This window comes from Ailuropoda melanoleuca, chromosome 12 (assembly GCF_002007445.2).
Source record: "Ailuropoda melanoleuca isolate Jingjing chromosome 12, ASM200744v2, whole genome shotgun sequence".
Lineage (NCBI taxonomy): Eukaryota > Metazoa > Chordata > Mammalia > Carnivora > Ursidae > Ailuropoda > Ailuropoda melanoleuca.
Genome location: NC_048229.1, coordinates 26,728,394 through 26,743,069, shown reverse-complemented (window position 1 = coordinate 26,743,069; position 14,676 = coordinate 26,728,394). Strand labels below are relative to the sequence as shown.

Here is a 14,676-nt window from a genome sequence, read left to right as displayed (position 1 = left end):
CATTCCCTTCACTACCGTAACACCAGGAGGTAGGACAAGGCCTGGAAAGGAGAACACGACCAGGAATGAAAGAATGCCCCATCCTCCTACCCAGCCCCAGCCCCCTGTGACCATGCCGGACTGAAGAGCTCCTACTCTCCCGTGCCTGTTTCCAGAAAAGTCAAAATTCTAGGGTTTTTAACGTGAATGACTCCACATTTCAAATGCTGGCAATTGGCTCGAATTTGTTTCAAAAGCACTGCTGGTAAGACCCAAGCCGTGGCCTCTGAGCCAGCTGACCGTTCCTGCCCTGCCCCAGGCTACCCGGGGACCGTGTCAGCCCTGGTCAGGGGCCACGGCTCCAGTGGGCCACTCTTCCTGCAAGTCCTTCCCACCATCCCCCAAGCACTCCACCCCCATGATCCTGGGGTCTGGCCACTGACAAGCACAGATGAACACGGAAGCACTGCCCCTCCCCACCACCCCCCCAAGCTGGGGACACAGTCACTGTGTGGCAACTTCACGACTTTTATTTGTGGTGCCTGTGCTTGGTCTCGAAAATATCTTCTCCCCCTGCCCCTCACAGTGGGCGGGAAGGGGGCAGCAAAAAATAGAGACATCCCTCCCTATTGCACACGGACCCTATATACAGGCCCACCTGGCCCAGGCAGGCGGGACTCTTGGCACATTCTCGGATCCCTGTTCAGGAACGGGAGGGGTGACTGGGGTGGCATCACACGTGAGAGGGGGACCTCCGGTGGCCACTCTGGTCCTGGCTATTGGTCCCGGCACTTTCTGGTCCTCGGTTCCTCCCTGGTCCCACCTCCAGCCCCGAGCCCCCCTCAGCAACGTCCCCCCTACCTGGCTCGGCCTCTCGCCTCCATCCTGGCCTCAGGGTGCCCCCCCTTGGCTCCTGGGGACTCTGTACTCCCCTCACAGTCTGGAGGCCCCAAGGGAGGCTATGGCTTCTCAGAGACCCCCTGGGAGCCCTGTCACTCGTGCTCACACAGGGCAAGGGATGCGTGTGGCAGAAGCAGCTGTATAAATACGGGTATGGGGGAAGGTCCTCCTCCAGAGTCACTTAGAGAGTTTGCTGATGACGCGGATCAGGGCTGCGTTCTCATCCTTGAGCCTCTGGTTGTCAGCCCGGAGGTCGGACAGGGCCTGTGGGATGGGATGGGATGGGTCAGCTGGGTGGCCCCGGACCAGTGGAACCCACTGCCCACAGTGCCCCCCTAGTATTCACCTTTAGCTCCTCCTCGAGCTCGGCTGCCTTTCTCTCCAGGGCCCTGCGCTCCTGGAATAAATGGGAGACGTGAGGCCCAGGGACTGGGGTTGGGGATGGCCAGTGGTCCAGGCAGGCTGGGAAGGGTGGGGAGAGGTCAGGAGGTCAGGTTAGGTCAGTGTGGCCTTCTTCAGACCCACACGGGTTTGTAAGGCCGGGGACACATCAGGCCCCACCCCAGCTGTCCCTACTCACGAATCTCTCCAGCTCCAGAAGGGCTGGTCTCTCTGCAAAGCGCTCCTGCCTCTGGTGAGAACAAAGAAAGCACAAAGCTCAGACAAACGTCCAAACCACAAAGACCAGGGTGGGGGACACCAGACAGGCGGGGGACAGCAGTCCAGGGTCCTGGAGGGCCCTATCCTCATCATTCAGCCCTGCCCCCAAGGGTCCCGGCCCATGCCTGCAACTCCCCTTCTCCAGTTGCTCTTGCTCCCCTGGGCGTCCTTCACCCTTCAGCCTCACGCCCAAGGGTCCCAGCCGGGCCCCCACAGGCCCCGCCCCCCACCCGTTGCTCTTGCTTCCCTGCCCAGGGGTCCTGAGCCCCTGCACAGGCACATCTGGGCCAATGCGGACCACCTCCGGGGCCTGGGGGCCTCACCTGCGTGGCGCGCTCCAGCTCTACCTTGAGCTGTGCCAGGCGCAGTGTGGTCTCAGTCAGGGCCTCGCGAAGCCTCTCGTTCTCGCTGCGCAGCTCTGAGTACAGCTGGGGGAGCGGGGGGAGACGGGGTCAGGCCTGCCAGCATGCACGCAGCTCGGCGAGGCCGCCGGGAAGGGCGGGGTGAGGGGATGCGGCAGGCAGAGGCACAAATGGAGGGCGGTAGGGCAGGTGGACAGAGGCCCACTGTGGGGGCCCAGTGGCTCCATGGTGGGGGTGGGGCTGCGAACCTTCCTGAAGCCTCCATCGGGCTCTTCTGATGCTGGCTCGGGGTCCCGCTGCCTGCAAGGCGAGGGGCCGCCCTCGGCAGTGCTGGGGTGGAGGCGGGCAGGGCGTCAGCGGGGCTCCCCGCGGCCCTACAGACAAGCCCAAACCCTTCCCGGCCCACCCTGTACCTGGACTCTGGGCTGCGGTCGGCCGGCTCCGCCTCCTCCCCCTGCAGGCGGAGGTGGGGTTCAGCCTGATGCCCGGAGGGGAGTCTGACCCACCACCCTGCTTCCAGGGCCCACCCATAGCCCAGCTCGCCCCGCCCCGGCCCCACCCCTCACCTCTGCGAGGCCCCTCCACTCCTTGGCCACTTTGCGATGCTCCCTGACAGCCTGTGGTCCCTGACCCTGCCCGTCTGGCGCCTCTGCTGGGGGGAAGGGCAGGAATCAGCCCAGAAACCTGTGGAGGGGCCCCTCCCTGCAGTGCCAGGGTCCCTAGCCCGACCCCCAGGAAAACAGCGCTGCAGGAGAGATGGGGAGGTGACCGGGCAGGAGGACCACCTCCCAGAGACCAGACCTCACCTCTCTGGGCCGGGCCATCAGAGTTCTCCACCCCAGGAACTCGGGGACGCCGAGATGGGTCCTAGGAGAGAGGGGCAGAGAGGTCAGAAGACAAGGGTGTCTTACACCACCCACCACCTGCTCACCTGACCCCTCTCACCAGGCTCTGCAGGCACTTCTCTGGCTCTGGGGCCTTTCCTGCTACCTTCTCAGCTTCCTTCAGGTCGGTGAGGGTCACACCCTGGCAGAGCGGGAGCAGTCAGGAGCGACCCCGCTCAGGGCACAGCCCCTCAGGTCCCAAGTCCTGGCCCTCGGCCCTCCTCCCTCAGACCCAGAAGTCCAGACCCTCAGCTCCCCTCCTCCCTCAGACCCGGGAGTCCAGGCCCCCAGCCCCTCCTCCCTCAGACCCGGAGTCCAGGCCCCCAGCCCCTCCTTTGTCAGACCCAGGAGTCCGGGCACCAGCCTCTCCTTCCCAGACCCGCGAGAGTTCAAGCCCTGACCCCCTTCTCCCAGGATCCAGGAGCCCAGTCCCCCAGCCCACCCCCACACCTGTGTGGACCGCCGAGACTGGCGCATGAGGCGAGAGCGAGCTTTCCGCTGGGATTCAGACTCCTCATCCCGCACAGGCATCTGGTAGGACCTGAGTGAAAGGTCCCAACCTCAGGGGGGGTTCCTTTGAGCCTTGTTCCCGTCCCATGGCTGACACCCTTCAGGGAAGGTAAGTTCTGCCAGAGGACTTCCAACTCACAGCCAACCCTGGCACAAACGTCCCCCTAGGGAACACCTCCCAGCAGCGGGGAAAGAGGCTCCCCACCCCCTGCCTCTTCACCTCCGCCGGTCCCGGGAGTCAGCTGGGGGCGCTGTGGAGGCTACAGGGACATTTGGCTTCACCGGGGATTCAGGCTCCGGCATCCTGGACGCAGGAGTGGAGTTATCCAAGGGAGGGTGCCTGGAGATCTCAAACCTGTGTGAATTTGGTTGCAACAAATACTATGACTCCAGCTGCAGTTACGTGGCAGGTGCGGGAGATGTGGCAGTGCGCAGATGGAAATGATCTCTGCCCCGTGAATGAAATACGAGCCGCAAAGACGCAGAACAAACAAGCGTAAACACGTGCGCACCCACCACACGCCGGAGGCTGCCGTACTTCGAAGCAAAGCAGCCTAGCGCGCACAGGAGGCGGGAGGGCGTGCGTGTGCACACAGTGCGGTAGCACCGGCAGGGGTCAGAGTGGGCCACACCCAGACGGGGACGCGCACACCTGACAGAGGGTGGAAGCAAGCCAGCAGGCCGGGGAGGGGGCGGCCGAGCAAAGGCCCTGGGGCAGGAGTGTGCCTGTGTCAGAAAGGGAGGGGATGGGCGGTGCAAACAGAGGCAACAGGAGCTCACGTCACTGTGACCCTGCAAGCTTAACGGTGAGCTTTCACGTGATGCACGGGAAGGAAAACGGAGGCAAAGGGGTCGGGGGCAGAGACCCCAGACAGTAAAGGGACTTGCTCAGGATCATGCTGATGAGGTTGGAACCCAGATCTGCCTCCCATCCCCACAGGCCCAGGCCCTGGGTTGGTACTCACAGGGCAGAAGGCTCCGGCCCCTTACGGGACGGCGTAGGCGTAATTCTGGCAAGACGGGGCTCCCTGGCCTGTGGAAAGAGACAAAGATCGGAGAGGACACTCTCCTCGACTAGGCTGGGCTTGGTCCCCGGCCCCTCGCCCCACTCACCTGAACGGAGGTCCCTTCCAACCGAGAGGAGGAAGCTGAGCGCTGCAGCCCAGCCCCAGGGGTGCCCTCGGCCCCCCACCTGTCTGTGGGACCCAGGGCACCAGAGCTTCCCGTCTTCTGGAGGCCAAAGCGCCTGGAGAAGGGGGCCTCTTCCGGGGGCTGGGAAAGAGAAAGGTCTCATTACGGAGGAAGGATCCTTCCCAGGGACTTCAAGTGTCCCCCCAGCAGCACCACACAAACTACCATTCCCATCAGCCCCTGGAGGGTGCAGCCAGAAAACCACAGTCAGTTGGTCCAGGGGACTCTAGAAACTGTAACCTTCACACTACGTACCGAGAAGAGGGTTGCAGGGTTCATGGCATCCCCTCCCCCCACCTCCCCTCCCTCCCAAAATAGCATGACCCTCTAAGACATCCAGACTCACCATGGGGCCCTGAGGGCTAGGGGGTGGCGGGGAAGACACTCCATTGAGAGTTCTGGATTCTGGAGGGGGTGTCTCTATGGTATAGGAAAATGGGGATACAGCTGCCTCTCAGAACCAGCCCCTCCTCCCTCCGACCCAGGAGTCCGGGCCTCCCAGCCCCCTCCTCCCGCAGACCCAGGAGTCCAGGCCTCCCAGCCCCCTCCTCCCGCAGACCCAGGAGTCCAGGCTTCCCCAGCCCCCTCCTCCGTCAGACCAGGAGTCCCAGCCCCCCAGCCCTCCTCCCTCAGACCCGGGAGCCCGGGCCTCCGGCCCCTCCTCCCTCAGACCCGGGAGCCCGGGCCCCCAGCCCCTCCTCCCTCAGACCCGGGAGTCCAGGCTTCCCCAGCCCCCTCCTCCCTCAGAACAGGAGTCCAAAGGCCCCCCAACCCCCTCCTCCCTCAGACCCAGAGTCCAGGCCTCCTGGTCCCCTCCTCCCTCAGACCCAGGAATCCAGGCTCCAGCTTCCTCTTCCCAGATTCAGAAACTCAGACCCTGGCCCCTCACCTGTGAGGCCTTCTTCTCCCTCATCCTCATCCTGTATTGGGGGCCCACCTGCACCCCCAGGCCGGCGTTCCTTGGACAGGTCCTGGAGGGAGATCTTCTCTCGGCTGCTCAGACGACACACAGAGCTCCTGGTGGGAAGGGGAGGGTGTTGGGGTCCAAGCCCTGGAGACTCCAGCCCAGCCACCCAGACGCCCACCTGCTACCTTCGGTGTTTGCTGCTGGAAGGCACCTGGGTCTCCTGACTCCTGCTCTGAGAGGCCTCCTTCTGGTTCCGCAGCTGCAAGGGGAGAAAGCAGGCTGCTGGCAAGGCCCCACAGCCCCAGCATCCGGGGCCCGTGCACAGCTATGCTGGTCTGAGCTCGAGGATGCTCCGGGCCGCATGCGCCCCGCCCCAGGGGTGGGCGTGGAGGGTCTGTGGGCTCCTCGGAGCGTCTTACAAATGGCTGTGCGTTTGGGTCCCTCGAGTTCTCACAGCCACCTCTGGTCTCACCCCCAGAAGGGTCTCTCCACCTCCCAGGGGGCCCTGCTCAGCAGGGACCCAGGAGCCCCTGCCTCCTCTCTACGGCTCGCCGGGCACTGGCCCATCGGGCAAGCCCCATGTGCAGGAGAACTCCCCTCCAGGCTGGAGACATGCACACAGACATGTGCTCCCCCTCGCCGAGGGCTGACCCTGCCTCACCCTCTACAAACCCCACTGTGGCCCCATCATCTTCACCCCCAGCCTCATCTGCTCCTCAGCCTGGCATTCAAGGCCCTTCGGGGTGGGCCTCTGTCCCAGGGCTCCCCTGCCTCACGCTCCCACCCCCAGCCTTGGCACGTGCTGTTCCCTCAAACCCGAACACCTGACGTGGTCTGAGCAGCTGTCCACCAAGCCAGAGCCACAGGGATCTGTGTCCATCTACCCGCCCCTCACGGAAGCTCCCGGCAAGGGCCTGGCCCCCAGGAGACGCCGCTCGCTACCGGCAGGGCTCCCCATCTGCCCTCAGTGCTCCTGTTCAGTAAGGATTCCATACACTCCACACAACTTCTCATAAAGGTGCGCACGCCATCATCCCCACTTGACAGGCGGAAAGGGGGCCCAGAGGGGTTAAGCGACCAGCCCGAGCTCACACAGCAGATCCATGGCAAAGCCGGGATTCAGAGCCCAGAGTCCACGCCAGTCATCCCTTCACTGTGCATTGTTCCAGCAACAAGGCCGGGCTCCGTGCTGGTCGGGCCGCACCCCAGGACTGATGAGGCCCAGCCTGAGCCTGGGACAGATAATCCTCACCTGTATCCCAAGGTGTGACTGGGCCCCAGACCCCCTCTCCCCACCCCCGCCAACTCCTCTTCCTGACTCTGTCGCCAGCCGGGAGGAGCAGAGAGGCCTCCCTGGGCCTGCGCACGCGAGGGAGGGAGCCCGAGACTCACATCCTCCTGCTTCCGGGCCAGCTCTTCCAACAGACTCAGCACGTCTTCATCCGCCAGGTCACAGGGACGTTGTCCCTGTTGGGGGGGAGGAAGGGAAGGGGCAGAGGATGAAGGAGGTGAGGGGGGCCCTCCGCACCCTCACTCCCACCAGGCCCCAAGCAGCCCGGGCCTCACCGCGTGCGTCAGCGAATCCATGCCCCCACCGTGCTCAGCCAGCAGGCGGCAGGCGTCCTCCACGCCCCAGTGGGCAGCTGCGTGCAGGGGGGTCCAGCCATCCCCATCCCGGAGCTCCGGGTCGTAGCCAGCCTGAAGGAGCAGCCTGGGGGCCAGGAAGGCTTAGAGTCAAGGACCAAGACAGAGGCTCTGCACCAAGGGCTGCTGTGGCTGGCTGCGCTGTGACCCATGACAGCACTGAACTGATCCCGGGCAGGTGGGGAAGAGCCACTGCGTGGAGCCCTCCAGAACCCGACTCCTTGTACCTCCAGGAGGGAGTCAACTCTCTCGACTGTCACCCCTGGCTGCGGGACAGACAGCCCCAGAGCTGTGGAAAGATTGAGCCCCCAGGAGGGACAGCCTTGGGGCAGGACTGTTCTAGGAACCCATCGGCTTAGGGCTGGTTCTCAGCCAAAGCGATACCGCCGGCCAGGGACATCTGGCAGCGTCTGGAGATGTTTCTGGCTGTCACAACTTGAGGGTGCGTGCCAAGGATGCTACCAACATCCTACAATGCGGAGGACAGCCCCCCAGCAAGGGCTGATCTCGTCCAAAACGCCATGAGTGGTGAGACTGAGGAACCCCGGCTTAGATGACTCCGAGATAATCAGCATGTCAGACCACAGGATTTGGGCGCAGGCGCGGTTAAAGGCCCAGGGCAAACCTGCACCGCCCGGATCCGGTTGTGTGTGAGGAGGGAAGAGCTAATGCAAGGTGGGAGGACGGAGAGAGGAGCTACCTCATGAGAAGCCTTTCCAAATGAAAGGGCCCCTGTGCGCCCTCCTGACCTCGTCACTCACCTTCCCGGAGCTCGCTTGCTGCAGCCATACTGGGCACCTGCTATGTCCCCAAGGACACCCCCCTTCGGTCCTCTGTCTGGGGGTGGGGGCTCACGCGATCAGTCACCAGCCGGCCCCAGGCCAGAGCTCATGCCACTCGCTCCTCCCACCGCCCTGTTTATGTCCTTCTAGGCCCGCAGTTGTCAACCAGGGAGAGCGCCGGCCCCCCGGGGGCACCTGGCAATGCCAGACATGTCTGGTGGTCGTGACTGTGGTGGGGGTGTTCCCGGCATCCGGCGCAGAGCCCAGGGATGCTGCTCAACGTCATACGATGAACCTGGAGTCATCCAGCCCCAGGTCACCAGCATGGAGGCTGGAAGCCCCTCCACGCACTCAGTGTCCTCTGACGTGGCCTGCTTCCTTGGTCACCTGCCTCCCCAGCAAAGCTGGGGACTGCACACAGCAGGTGCTCAGTAAAGTCAGAGCTGGATGAATGGCATCAAATAACTGCACACCTCTACTCGGCCGCTCATCTCCAATGAGGAGAATGTCAGTTACACTGTCCTAAACATGCAGTCAATGGGTCTAGTTGCAAAGAGAAGCCATTCTGAAGGGCAGTGATGAAACGAGACTCAGAGAAAATGTCTGCATCCGAAGCATTTCAGTTCGCAGGGAGAACCTGAGGCTGCCCCCAAATACAGACTCTCCTACTGTAACAGCACCGACTCTCGGCTAGACACGCTGTCACCTGGCCAAAGAGGAATGTCCCAGTCTCCCTGGCAGCTGTGAGTGGCAAGATGAGTAACTGGGATGGTGGTAATGCCAGGTAAATGCCAGGAGGTCTGGCAAATGGGGTGTCAGCATTAAGTGTGCACATCCCCCTGGACTGTTCTTCTAAAAGGAAACTGACATTTGCTCCTTTTGCCCTCTCCTCCTTCCCGCTGTCTGGGATGCAGATGCAATGGCAGGAGCTGAAGCAGCCACCTGAGATTCAGAGGTGGAAGCCATGGGCAGAAGAAGGCAAGGCTGGGTGCATGGCTGAGCCCATTTACAGTGGTCTGGCTGTATCTCATCCCCCTTGCCACAGGGACTGGCTCTGAGACAGGCAGGTGCCCAAAGCCGCCCAGTGAGCATCTTCTGCTGCAAGTACGGAGGACAAAGCATTCTACTTTCACAGCCAGTGAGCAACTAGGACATGAGCCTGGAGATACTAGGGTCATCTTAAGTACCTCACTGGAAGATCTGCCTAAAAGTCCAACATAGAGGTGAGCAGAGTTGAGGGATTTATCTCTACTCCACTTTCAGACTAAAAATAAAGTATAAATCACAAAGACAGAGGAGGGAGTCTGAGGATAAGAACTGGAACCAACCACCCCAATAGAAAGGGGTGAGGCAGCCAAACACAGACGAGGCCCACGTGAGGACGGCAGCAAGGGAGCATGCACTATTTGAATACGTGCAGTGTAAAATACATACGCACCAGATAACCTGGCTTTGAAATACAGAAATAAAGACTGCTAGAACTATAAGAACGAACAAGCAAAATCCACAAGCGTAGTACGAAATTTTAGGGGATGCCGCCCGGCTGGCTCAATTGCAGAGCATGCAACTCGTGATCTCACGATTGTAAATCTGAGCCCCATGCTGGGTGTAGAGATTACTTAAAAATAAAATTCTAAAAAAAACTTTGAAAAAAATTTTTTACACCTCTCATAGTAACTGACAGAGTAGGCAAACAGAAAAAAAAATCACTAAAAATATAGAGAATTTAAATAGTACAACTACAAAGCTGGCCTAATAACCCACATAGAACACCATACTTGACAGCGCAGCTCTTTACACATACTGCGGTGTAAAGCAAAACTCAGAGGATTTCAGAAATATGGAATCAGACAGAACCCGCTGTCTGACCCCAGTGCGATCAAGCCAGGAAACGAGTAATGAAACGACGACTAGAAAATCCCTGCATCAGAAATTAACAACAAACTTCGATAACGCATGGGTCACAGAAGAAAGACTACAAGCCGGAGAGTGTTTTAAACTGAATGACAACGAAGGGCCTCCACATCAGGACTTGCGGACAGAGTGAAGGCTGTATTTAAGGGAAATACTCAGCTTGAGTACGTAACTTGAAAAGCCCACAGGAAGGTGTAAAGCTGCGAGAAGGAGCAGATGGGCCCAAGGCAAGGAGCAGGGAAAGAGGAGGACGACACTAGCCCAGCTCACCTCATCACTTCGATGTAGCCCTTGGCGGCGGCCACGTGCAGGGCAGAGGCCCCCGTTCGCGGGTGCCGGGCCTCTGGCATGGCGCCCCCGTTCAGCCAGCACCTGGTGTCATGAAGCAGCAATTCCTCCTCGGCCCGTTTGGCCGCCTCCACATCCACACCTGGCAGGACGAGAAGGGGCAGCAGGTGGGACCCACACCTCGAGCTCCAGGAGGCACGGAGCCAGGCCCTGCCTGGTCCCTCTCATTCTGCCTGCTCCTTTGGGACTCGGAGGACCTGGACTTCCCCACCGGGGTGCCAGGTCTCTGCTGGGGGCAGGGAGAACAGGGATCGCAGGCCTTCTCCCACTTCAACTAAAGTGTCACCTTTATCGTTATCGTTAAGTATAAAACCTCGAGTTTACAGAGCAAACCCAGCGTTTGAGGACATATGACTCTCCCTAGCACCATGGGTAAAATTCTTCACGTACTTTGTCGTGACCATTCCTGTCACCCATAAGTAGGGTAAACCGAGCCAGGAGCCACCAAACACAGGGTCTGTGTCACTGAAGCAACAACTTCCTTCCTCCCCAGGAGCTGACTTCTGTTCACAGCTGTGCTGTCACCTAGGACAAGCTGGTGAAGCCAACATGCTTCTTTGCTGGTCATTGTCACCATTTCCTTTGGTTTCATGGACAAGTCATACTGCATTTATGGATGCAAACGGCCAGTTATGACTTCACCTGTCAGTGGATTTTGGATCAAAACAGGCAGCCCTGTTGAGGCTGGAACAGTATCTGCTGGTCGTCACTGAGAACCTGCAGTTTGCGTGGTATAGACTATTGAGACAGGAGTCAAACGTGGCCTTTTCCAGGGAACGTTCGATCTTTCTCCTGCAAGTTTATTAGCGTCTGTTACTTTTTCAACCAAGATTTCCCACACTCACCGAAGTGCTGCATGGAGCTCAGCTGTCCTGCTCGACAGCCGTCAGCCGCATGCAGCTGCTGAGCACATGAAACGTAGCTAGCCCCAACTCAGATGTGTTATGAACGTAAAGTATGTGCTGGATTTCAGTGTGGGGGGGAAACAAGAGCGTGCAACTACTCATGAATAGTTTTTGTTTGTTTGCTTTTGGGGTTTTTTTTTTTTTAGAGACAGTGAAGAGAGTGTGAGCCGGGTGGAGGGGCAGAGGAAGAGAAAGAATCTCAAGCAGGCTCCACGCCCAGCGTGGAGCCCAACATGGAGCCCAACATGGGGCTCGATCTCACGACCCCGAGATCACGACCTGAGCCGACATCAAGAGTCAGACGCTTAACCGACTGAGCCACCCAGGTGCCCCTGAACAGTTTTCTCTATGCTGGTTAATGCTGACGTGATAATGTCTTGGACATATAAGGTTAAAGAAAATATATTATTAAAATTAATTTTACCTGTTTCTTTTTATTTTTAATTTCACCTACTTAAAAAATTTCAATTACGCTTATGGCTTCCACTGGCTTTCCACTGGACAGCACTGGCAAAGAGCCCCCGAACACCACCACTCAGGTTTAAATGTTAAAATATGATGGAGACAAGAAACACCCCCTGCATGCCCCTCCGCCAGCTCGTCTGCTCCCTGCGGCCCCCGAGGTGACCGGTGTCACAAACTTGCTCCTGTGAACATGCGTTTCGCTTTGTCCTTACTACATCTCCTGCACACTTCTGCCCTAAGTCCACATGCGGAACCCACCGCAGCAGGAAGCCATCCAGATCGGGCGGCACGTCTCCTCCTGCGGCACCTGGGCACTCGGGCCTAAGCTCCAACGCGAGTACCTCTGGGTCTCAGGTCTGGCAGGGCTTGGCAGGGCTTGACAGGGTCTGGAAGGGCTTGGCAGGGTCTGGCAGGGCCTGGCAGGGACTCGACTGCTTGGCAGCTGTTCAAGGAATGTTTGGTTGGTGAAGGCCCACCTGGAGGCCCAGGCCAGGGTGGAGGCCAGGGGAGTGCTGCACACTCAGGGACACTCCTCATCCCACAACTTCCTTAAAGGGAATCCCCTTCAATCCTATTATAGACGCATGTGCCTTACTTGGGCAGGGAAGGGCGGGCTTTGCTGACCTTTTATTCAACCGTTAGTGCCCTTCGGCACGTTCATACACATCCTTCTGCAATTTGCTGTCTGCTGACAGATCTGCCCGTGTTTATTGATGGAGCTGTTGATCAGGGTTGGCAAACCTGTTTGGTTTTTTACTTTTTTTGTTGTGGCGATGGCAAGATAAAGTAACATAAAACATGCTGACTTCGCTATTTTAAACTGCACAATTCAGTGGCATTTAGGACATTCACAATGTACAACCATCGACCCCCATCCATTTCCAGAACTTTCCCATCATCCCAAAAGGAAACCTCATACCCGTGAAGCAGTCAGTCCCTGTACCTCCCTCCCCCAGGCCCTGGCAACCACCGATCTACTTCGTCACTAAGATGTGCCAATTCTGGAAGGCATCTGTGTTTATAAATAAAGTTTTATTGGAACACAGTCATGCCCACCATTTACATATCGCTCCTAGCTGTAGTGGGGAAAGCAGCCACAGGGGACAGTGGCAACATGACAGTACATCCCTCAAAGTCTCAAATATTTCCTGTGTGGTCCTTCACAGAAAAAGCTTGCCAGCCCAGCTCAGATCATGCATTCACAGATTAGTGATTTATCCATTCTTCCCTTGGTGCAGGCCCCCACCTCTCACACCTGCTAACAACACCCAGATGGAGATTCTCGTCTGGGGATGGGAGGGCCTGTCCGGTGCCTTAGGAGTGGACCTCCCAGACGCTCCCCTTCTGCCCAGTCCTGTGTCCCTGTGGGCAAAGTGGCCGGAGGGTGCTGTCTGCACAGGACACAGTGGCCAGACTGTCCCTGAGGCCTGTCCTGTGGCTGGGCTGAGGACAGCATCTGCGGCACGGTGGGGATGCTGCCAGCCTTGCTGCCATCTACTCTCCCTCCTCTGTAACGTCCTCACTACCCTCACCCTGTGTTCGCCCCACACAGCTCCAACGTGACTGCGTCCACAGGGGGCTCCGTGGGTGACCACATCACCAGGCCTAACCACCCATCCCTCCTGCCCCAGTGACTGACTCAGGGCCGGCTCAGACCACTTAGGAAGTCTGGGTCTGCTTTGGCTGCAGTATCAGCCTGAGCTGCTGGAAGCCGTGCTACGTACCCCGTGGAGAGAATCTGCCTAAGAATGAGTTCAGTACCGTGATGGTTTTGACTCTGTACCCCTGGATCTAACCATGCCTGAAGCCTAATCCCGGACTTCAATTACATAGCCCATAAATTGTCTTTTTTTTTTTTTTAACTACGGCAAAAAGATACATAAAATTTACCATCTTAACGGCTTTTCAGAGTGCAGTTCAGTGCTATTAAGTACATTCACGTTGTTACGCACGCACCGCCATCCTTCTCCAGAACACTTACCTGGCAAAACTGAAACTCAGTCCCCAGTAAACAGCAACTCCCCATTCCCCCCCCCCACCAGCCCCGGGCACCCACTGTTCTCTGTCTCTACAGATGTGACCACTTTAGTTACGTTCCTCACGTAAGCAGACTCATACGGCATTTGTACTTTTTGTGCCTGACTTATCTCACTGAGCATAACGTCCTCAAGGGTCGTTCACGCTGTAGCAACTGTCAGAATCTCTTGCCTCTTTAAGGCTGGATACAATTCCACTGTAGGCACATGCCACATGTTTACCGCTTGTCCGCTGATGGGCACTTGGGCTGCGTCCACCTTTGTGCTACTGCGAACAGAGCCGCTGTGCACACGGCCGCACGCGCCGCTCTTCGGCCTGAGCCAGGCTGCGCGGGGCTCCCACAGCAGCCGCCGCCAAGCGTCACCCCGCAGCCCGCTTTCAACCACAATGGAAGGGAGATGCCTTGGCAGTAGAGCCGCCTGGCCGATGCCCCTCGGTGGGGTTCAAGGCTAACATCAACAGCGACGTGGCGGACATGCAGCGCCCATCTCCCGGGGTGACGCCCTGACCTGAATCTCCTGGAGGCGCAGCAGCCCGGGGCAGGCTGCGCAACATGCTGTGCCAACAAGGGAAGGTGAGGAAGGCGGGGGAAGCTGGGGGACATGAGGACCCAGGGCATGGCCCCAGGAGGGTCCTGAAGGGGAGGGGAGGTCCCAAGTAACAGCACAGCCTCAAGGTCCCAAGGCCCACGGAAGAGGAGCGATGTGACATCCCGTGTCCTCGCTGGAGGAGACACTGGCTCCCACGGCAGGACGGGGGTTAGCGTCTGCGACGTGTTCTCAACATGGCTGGGAACAGAGAGGGAGGCAGCCAGGAAGGGAAGAAAACGGGAAGGGAGAAAGGAAGGGGGGGGAAGCTATTTATGTAGAGTGGGGGGAGGGGGAGAGGCAGGCGACTGCAGATGTGCCAAAACGTGACACACCGACCAATCTATGGCGCGTGATTCCATTTATACGAAACGTCCAAGACGGGCGAGCGCACGGGGACAGAGCTGAGTGGTCTCCCCGGGCCGGGGGCAGTGGGGTGAGGGCTAAGGGTTTCTGTGGGGTGACTGAAGCCCTCTAAACAGCGAGCTGCCGCAGGCAGCACACGGAACGCACGGAAGAGCCGGCGGACCGCACGCTTTCCCAGGGAACCGCACGGGCTCCGCACCACAGCACAGAGCCGCTAAACACCGCCCCCCCCCCC

At 59.1% G+C, this 14,676-nt stretch overlaps 1 protein-coding gene across 1 annotated transcript in view; it reads right to left on the bottom strand.

Moving 5' to 3' along the window:
- Positions 1-487: 487 nt before the first annotated feature.
- PPP1R12C (protein phosphatase 1 regulatory subunit 12C) overlaps positions 488-14,676 on the bottom strand; it is a 20,588-nt gene continuing 6,399 nt past the window's right edge. The window contains exons 5-23 of the mRNA XM_034638091.1: positions 10,004-10,163; positions 6,960-7,104; positions 6,786-6,860; positions 5,579-5,652; positions 5,376-5,503; positions 4,833-4,906; positions 4,409-4,567; positions 4,261-4,328; positions 3,516-3,650; positions 3,236-3,326; positions 2,847-2,927; positions 2,708-2,768; positions 2,468-2,553; positions 2,315-2,355; positions 2,150-2,231; positions 1,863-1,967; positions 1,460-1,510; positions 1,226-1,276; positions 488-1,143 (exon numbers count right to left, since the gene is read on the bottom strand). Coding sequence (XP_034493982.1) covers positions 1,057-1,143; positions 1,226-1,276; positions 1,460-1,510; positions 1,863-1,967; positions 2,150-2,231; positions 2,315-2,355; positions 2,468-2,553; positions 2,708-2,768; positions 2,847-2,927; positions 3,236-3,326; positions 3,516-3,650; positions 4,261-4,328; positions 4,409-4,567; positions 4,833-4,906; positions 5,376-5,503; positions 5,579-5,652; positions 6,786-6,860; positions 6,960-7,104; positions 10,004-10,163 — 1,754 coding nt within the window. The 3' untranslated portion in view covers positions 488-1,056. The remainder of the gene's footprint in view (positions 1,144-1,225; positions 1,277-1,459; positions 1,511-1,862; positions 1,968-2,149; positions 2,232-2,314; positions 2,356-2,467; positions 2,554-2,707; positions 2,769-2,846; positions 2,928-3,235; positions 3,327-3,515; positions 3,651-4,260; positions 4,329-4,408; positions 4,568-4,832; positions 4,907-5,375; positions 5,504-5,578; positions 5,653-6,785; positions 6,861-6,959; positions 7,105-10,003; positions 10,164-14,676) is intronic.